At 32.1% G+C, this 8,096-nt stretch overlaps 1 protein-coding gene across 5 annotated transcripts; it reads right to left on the bottom strand.

Moving 5' to 3' along the window:
- LOC104223179 (uncharacterized) lies at positions 1-6,651 on the bottom strand. 5 transcript variants are annotated; one of them, XM_070156373.1, is made up of 6 exons: positions 6,571-6,651; positions 4,191-6,398; positions 4,019-4,111; positions 3,809-3,880; positions 2,423-2,754; positions 1-231 (listed from the first exon to the last, which is right to left on the bottom strand). In XM_070156373.1, exons 3-5 carry the CDS (start codon positions 4,067-4,069, stop codon positions 2,440-2,442), a joined length of 438 nt encoding a protein of 145 aa, XP_070012474.1. In that variant the 5' UTR covers positions 4,070-4,111; positions 4,191-6,398; positions 6,571-6,651; the 3' UTR covers positions 1-231; positions 2,423-2,439. The 5 variants fall into 5 exon arrangements, 4 of the variants coding, with proteins under 4 accessions (XP_070012474.1, XP_070012473.1, XP_070012472.1 ...); XM_070156372.1 differs by lacking the exon at positions 6,571-6,651 and adding an exon at positions 6,524-6,569; XM_070156371.1 differs by lacking the exon at positions 6,571-6,651 and having other exon boundaries at positions 4,191-4,401; positions 4,595-6,512.
- Between the last annotated feature and the right edge of the window lie 1,445 nt (positions 6,652-8,096).

The raw sequence follows: 8,096 nt of genomic DNA, 5'->3' as shown, positions 1-8,096 counted from the left end.
TAAATCAAATACTTGATATCTTTGTTAATACAAAGAACTAAAATATCATATTTAGCAGAAATCAATCTATATCGTATGACATCATTTTTTATAATTTCTAAAAGAAAAACATAAAATTGCAGCATATGTAACAGTGTCTTTAAACCACCCCTAACAAAATATAAACTTCTTGTACTGCAACTTGCTGACATTTTCTTCAAGGATAAGTTCTTCGGACTTCAAATATTTGATCTGTTAACATAACAAATGTATGCTAGTTTAGTAATAAAGAATAAATAATTAAAGAAGAAAGAGCAAATGTATGCCAGTTAATAAAGAAAAATCAGATATGTTAACATAACAAATGTATGACAATTTAATAATTCCATTAAAGGCTTCATTGATGGCCATAAAGAAGAAATTGAAATAATACAAAGATTAGATGACATAACAGTGGGGACAGTATTGTAGCAGAAAAACAACGCATTAAATTTCCTCTATTTGTGTACAATGATCAGCAAACTGACTAATGACATATAGTTTTACATCACTAAATCCTATACATTAAAACCTGCACAACGACACTTTTTGGGATGTAAATCTTGTATCAAGCTTCTTGCAATTCTACATATCATGGGGGCAGGCGATTGAGATACAAAAAATGAGTTACAAACAACAACAACAACAACGACAAACCCAATGTAATCTCATAAATGGGGTCGGGGAGGATATCTGTACACAGACCTTACCCCTACCTTATAAAGATAGGGAAGTTGTTTCCAATAGACCCTCGGTTCAAGGCACAGTGAAGATAAGGCAACAAGTAGCAAACAATAGTAACAACAATACATTAAGGTAATGTGCACGAATGACACATAAGACATTCTGATCAAAACAACTAAAGAAGAAAGATCAGTCAATATGTTCTTGAGAAAAAATACTGCACTTGAGACATATTAACATAGTAAATATGTTCTTGAGAAAAAATACTGCACTTGAGACATATTAACATAGTCAATATGTTCTTGAGATAAATAACAATTTGCGGGTTGTAGTATATTTCATAAGATGACATTCTGATAACTACTTGAGGTCTGATTAGATTGACATTATTTGAGTGTTCAATTTGCTCTTATCACTACAAAACCCTGAAATCCATTTACCACAGAAAACGTACTGATGCACCAATCGATGTAAAAGGTACTTAATCAAATTATAGGACTATCTTTGCATCAATTAGATAGTTTATGTTATCATTTACTCACAACACCTACTCTATATTGATTCTGTGAAATGCACGCTATAATCTAATTATTTGTTTCACTATAAAAGACCTAAGATATAATGCAACACTGCAGACTAATATTTGTAATGTTGTTCCTCTTTGTTTAGCTTATAAAAAGCATTATCCATCCTTCTTGGAATAATGAAATATGATATTTAGGAAAAGATTGCACAAGATGTGTGTCCACCTAAACGGCTGGCTGAGAAGGGAATATCATTTGTGAAAAACTTTCTACAGTTGTATGTAACTCCATCTCTATTAGTGGAATGATCTTTTCCATATGCCAATGGTGCTGAATTGATGAATTTCTATTATATATAAAATTGTTTTTATGTTTTATTGCAGAAGGTAGTAACCAGATGACTAATCTATACTTCTTCAAGATAGTGTACGAGGTACAATTATGTTGTTCCTTTTGCTACTTAGTAGTTTCCTAAATTACTTTAGTGATGATTCTATTCTTTTTTTATTTCAATTCTTAGAACCACACTTTACAGAATGTGAGCAACTAACGTAAAGGAATCCTCCACTTGAAAAAATATGGACACTAAAACTTTTCCGTCAAAAGGATGATACTAAAGTTATGACTAAAGTACGATATTGACAAGTGTGATTGGAACTCCAAGAGTTTCCGTTCTGGTTAATTTTTGTGCAATTGGAACTTGACTAGAACTGTACCACTTCATCTCCCAACGTATGTTGGTCCTTACCTTTTCATAGGACCACAAACAAGGCACAGAGTCTTTGGACATGAAAACATGGCAAGTTTTATACCGTTTACGCAGCGGTATATAGTGCTAGAACTATATCAAAGTCATGTAATAAAGCTGGCTGAAACTAACATTTTTTTTAAAATTGTAGTGCATGCGTGGTTAAGATAGCATGCACCTAGACCAGAGGCGGACGCGGCTCTAAGATTTTTATAACATGAGTTTACCACTAAACAAAGGATAAAAAAAGAAAGTACTAAATGGGAAATAGATTGTTATGGGAAGTTTAAGGGAAAAGTTATGTAATTGTATGTGACTTACTTAAATTCACTTGTTTCAATGATTATAAATTTGTTTATTCATAAACCTTAATAACATTACAAAAAAATTTCACATGAACATTGCAATAATTTTATCACATAATACAATAGGATTTCAATCTACTAACCTGTTAAATGCTTCAATCTATTGCTCACTTGAAGATGGTGATGAAGTCTGATCAAATACAACACTTGCAAGCTGTGCGTTTTTACTCTCTAACACATCATATTTACTCTCTAGCCCTTCCAAGCGTCCTTTTAGTGATTCCTTTTCTTTTTCAGTCGCATTCGACATCTCTAATAATGCAGTTTTCGAGGAGTTACCACCTTTCAACTCCTTAGCGGTTATCCCAGCACCAAATCCAACTACATGACTCTTGCATTGAGGTCCAAAGCACTTGTCTACAATCTCAATATTTGTAAGAGATGTTTCGGATTCCACCACTTTTTGGATTTTAACCTATAAAATGAAAGATAATTTAACTAAATGCTGCAACAACAACAACAACAACAACAACAACAAAAAAAAAAAAAAACCCAGTTTGATCTCATAAATAGGATCTGGGGAGGATAGTGTGTACGCAGACCTTACCCCTGCCTCATAGAGATTGAGAGGCTGTTTCCGATAGACCATTGGCTCACAAAGAAAAATAAAATTCTAGTTGTGATAGGGAACTATGGACCTCCTACAGCAATAAGGACAAAATAAAACATAGAAGAGTCCAGATGTTTCAACACAAGTCTTGGTATTGAAACTACGCACCAAGTTCAGAAGCAATACATTTTTCATATTTCGATACATGCCACTGAAACCTGTATTTAGGGAAGAGATGCAGAAAAGTCATGGTATGTATAAACCAAATAAGGGAAAACGGTTAGAATGTTGAATGATTTTTCAAATTCAGAGTTCCCAGACCCTATACATCCAGAGTTCATTTATTACTTGTATGCACAACCATAACGGCTCTACATACAGAGTTCTTAGACCCTATGTAGATAAAGGTACGCAATCATTTTCTTATGCTTTATCAGATCCTGCAATAGTTCACATCTATTTTTTTATATATTGGTAAACAGCACAATACTCCGCTACTTATTCAAGAACTAGAAAATCATGAGGACACTTTCAAGCATTTTGGTTTTATTTATTACTTGTATTAGACATGATTCATACGGTTTGATGAATTATATACATGTCATACTTTACCTAGCTTAGAAACAAAAGAGAACAGTGAAAGGGGAATTGGCACCAGCAAAACAACAAGCACTCAAGAAGTTACCAGGAGGTTGAAGCAAGACTTGAATATCCAGTTTCATACAACACACAAAACTAAAAAAAATACTACATCCATGCCTTGCTCAAGGTAACAAACCATATCTTTTATATTCACATATCTAAACATTTAGAACGTTTGGCCTTCCGAGTTAGAGTATGAGAAATATATAAGAGCAGATGCAAAGACAAGAACACAAGGAAAAAAAGAAGTAATAAGTGAGAGACAAATAGGCAATACCAATCCAACTGATTTTGACAGGAAAGACATGGTTGCAAGGTCAAATTTCATTTGATACTCCAATCCAAGGTACTGCAACAAAGTACACAAATGATGTAAAATAAAATTTATCAATAGATATACATATTTTTCATTGGTTTTAGGTTCAACAAGCTTGGTGTCCTTATGAATCTCAAAAAAGATAGTTGCCACATCTAGTGGATTACTCACCAATTCATAAATGATCTCTCTAATTGGCTTCCTACCCATACGATGAGGCATACTCAACTTAGACCTATTGACCGAGTTTCTTGAACTTTATTCCTAAATTGAGAATACATTGAAAAATTATGGTCAACCACTTAATATTACAAGATGTTAATAAATAGCTACGATATCATACCTTAATTTTTTCAATTAAAAATTGCTCCTTGACAAGTCATTCCCAATTACTCTTGTCTAACCCATTTGGCACATCTTTTAGAGCATCACGAAATAGCTTAGACTTAATATCCTTGTACAACAATCTTCTCCAATTGTTCCATAATTTTCTCATATGTTTCAAGACATGATCTCGTTGATCATTTATATTATCGCTGTCAAATTTGTCCTACCTGTGAGTATCAAAAGAGATGAAAAATAAAAATTTAACCAGCTATGCTAAAAGGATTACAATGGTGTGTCACCAACGGTGAAGCGGATGATGACTGTGATAATAGAGACAGACTATATGATTTTAGTGAATTTTATTAAAGGTGACACCAAGGTTTTGTGGCCACTCAGAGAGCAGATCACTCAATTGCTTACCAGAGGCAGATTTCATAAAAAAATTTGCTATAGGGAAGACAATTGTGTAGCAGATGCTCTAGAAACAAGAGATATTCTTCACTGAGGTTATTTCATTGCCAAGGCAAGCCAAATCCATATTGAAGAATGATCAAGATCTACACACAAACTTCAGAATCAGAACTAAGAAGGACCAGTTTAACTTTGATCATGGATAGTAGCTTTCTATTTTTTATGACTTATGTTTATTGATAATCCTGCTTATCGCCACTTAATGACCACGCATATGCAATGGTGAGATTAGAAGTTAGATAAATCAAGGACCTGATGAAATGTGGGAGGGAGACATTTATTCATACAGAGAAATAACAAGTTCTTAAGTGCACACACATACCGGATCAAAATAACCAAAAACTTGGTCTTAAGTACAAACTTAAAGAAACTTCAACGAGCAATACACTTAACACACTAAATTACCTCTAGAAGAACTCTCAGTTCATCACACAATATTTTGCAGACATTAGTACTCTTGATAATTGAGAATATTTTTCGTTAACCCAAATCATAAAAAGGAAGCCTATGTATATTTGACAAACATGTAATTCTAAGAAGAAAATCCAGAATACTTGAGACACTACGTTGTGAAAAAAATAATCAATATCTTCAAACAGAGAAATCACTAAAACAGTAAAAGAATACCAATTCCACAATCAATTTTTACAAGTTCATATTTTGCTATTAAAACTACCAGCATAGAGGACATAAAATCCTTAGGTAGGGGCATATGAAGACATTTAAGAACACATAAGTACAGTGAATAAAGAGACTAAAGCATGATAAGCTCAAAAAGATTGCACAACTCCAAATTTAGAGGTGGAAGAAATCTAGCAGGGAAAGTAAGGAAATACTTGACTCAGCTAAGTTGCTCACAGGTTACTACACTAGCATTTGGATTTAGCAAACAGAAAATACATATTTAAACTAGAACCTACTACAAATATATTATATTAATGTTCATAGCTACAGAGCAGCGTCAACTATCATTGAACTGTTAGGAATTAGAACCAGCAGTTAATCCACAGAAATTCACCTCCTTGAACTAGCTAACAAAATGCTATTTCAGTACCAAACCAGAAGCACCCAATACGGCTCTAATCAAAAGCAAAATCCAACAACATACTGTTTTAGTGAAGAAAGTCTTTCCAACTAATTCATTATCAAGATATTCTCTTAAAGGGAAACTCTACAACAAATCCATAGAATCATCAAGAAAGCTTTACTTAATTTTAAATGAATGGATTCGTAAAGAAATCAATTATCTAACTAAACAATTTATACCCCAAACTCGGCTTATCCTTAAATAGAAAGGGAGTGATAGAAATAGACATGTTAAGCCAAAACTTTCCTTAATGGCAATTGAAGAATCAGCAACTACACATATTTTGACTCCAAAATTCAAGCAACGAAAAAAGTGACTAACTAAACTCGGAACCATAAACTTCGTCCTCGAACAATCACGTTGAATCCCGCGAAACACCAACCAAGCTAAAGCAAGATCCATGAATGAAGAACAACATGGCAGAAACTAAAATAACTTTTTTGTTTTATATATCTATGTCTATGAAAGAAACTTAACTCCAAAATCAGAGGAGTAATAACCGAAAATCAGAGAAGAAAACTTAAATCTTTGTACATCTCTTTTTGTATTTTTTTTTCTGAAATTTGAAATGCGAACAAAAAAATCGAAGAAGAAAACTCCATTGTTTGTAGCTTGTCCACACGATGCAGTGATATTGCTCCATTGTTTGTCCCACCGTTACCTACTCTGCAAAGGTAAAAACTTCACCGAATAAGGATTCTTATAAATGAGATTTTTTAGGCATTAAGCAAAACACGTATATATAATAATAACAGTGGAGCTGAAAATAGAAAGTCATGAAATCCACTAACAGATACAAAACTAAGGTAAAGATGAGTCTCTATATATAGCGATGTACTATTGTTTTATGTTTAATGAGGAAGAACCCTTTCAATTCCCTTATTAAATGATGATGGAAAGCTTTAGTTTTCAAATTGATTGTAGAATTTGTTTAGTCATTCGTTTTAGATATGAAACGTTGTGGTAATAAATATGAATTGAATCAGTTGAAGAATGTGTGCTTTTATTTTGTGAAACGTTGGAGTAATTATTAGATTTTAACTACTTCTTACAATAAAATAATTAGGAAATAGAAAAAGTGTTGAAAAATTCAAAAAAAGAGAAAAAAGATAAATGTTTTTCTTGGCTTGAGAGAGTTGCCACCTCACTTTCTTAATACCCATATTTATATTATATTAAAAGCACGAAAATCCTTAGCGAAATGTCGTTCGCTTTTTTTACCCTTTAAAATAGAGTTTACATTAGACAAAATAGTCATTTAATTATTTTCATAATTTTTAAGGCCTTAGAATCAACTAAAATTATGTTTATTTATTTATTTTGTTAGTTAAAGTAATCAAAGAAGTTCTCGAATTTTTGGTATTTGAAGTTTAAGTTTATATGGCACTTATTTACTTGCCATTTATATTTAGCATGTTAACCAAGTAAACTAATCAACTAAAAATATGTTTTTTTATTTTTTTTGTTAGTTAAAGTATGAAAGAAGTCCTCGAATTTTTGGTATTTGAAGTTTAAGTTTATTGGGCACTTATTTACTTGCCATTTATATTTAGCATATTAACCAAGTAAACTATCAATTGGTTTAGTCTTCGGTTACAATCCGATACCTTATTGAATTGATACCATAATTAATGATTCGCATACCAGTGATTAATTCCTTGTTACTTAGTGCATTCTACCTTTTTGCCCGGTAATTTACAAAAATAGGTAGCCTATATTAGTATGAAATATACTGAAAATAGAAAAAGATTTTAAACTAACACAGACTCTTTAATGCCAAGATTCAAAAGGATTCTAAGAAAATTCTGAAACAACCCACATCCAAGTAATTCTATGAGTTTTTATCTCAAATATATAAACACGTGGTGGAACTCAAATATGATTGTTTAGAGGATATTAAAATTTCAAGTCATACATCAAGCACTCAGTAGATGAATTTATTCACCTCTAGGATCTTTTTTTTTTTTGCTTAAAATCCATCGGTATTTTACTTTTCTATTTAATTTGTATCTTCTTTGCACTTTTGAATCTCTTTTATCTATTGTGGTCATACATTTACCGTCAACGTAAGTTCATTGCTTCAAGTGTTTTTTTATTTTGTCTGTAACCTGCTTTGTGTGATTTGTTCTTTGAACGTTGTTTGATTTTGTGATTTTTCCTTAAATTGAAACAGGTTAAATTTTTTTCTATATAATTACTATTATCTGTGTTTGCTACTAAATTGTGGACAGCACCCAAAAGAATGATTGTGAGACCAGCTTTTCAAGTCGCTAATTTGAAGTTCGTTTTTTCTTCCTCTTATAGGATACAACTAAGTTATCTTGGAAATTAGGGAGAACAGAAAGATAAAATAATGAAGATTGT

This window comes from Nicotiana sylvestris, chromosome 9, assembly GCF_000393655.2.
Source record: "Nicotiana sylvestris chromosome 9, ASM39365v2, whole genome shotgun sequence".
Taxonomy (NCBI): Eukaryota; Viridiplantae; Streptophyta; class Magnoliopsida; order Solanales; family Solanaceae; genus Nicotiana; species Nicotiana sylvestris.
This window is presented reverse-complemented; position numbering and strand designations above follow the sequence as displayed.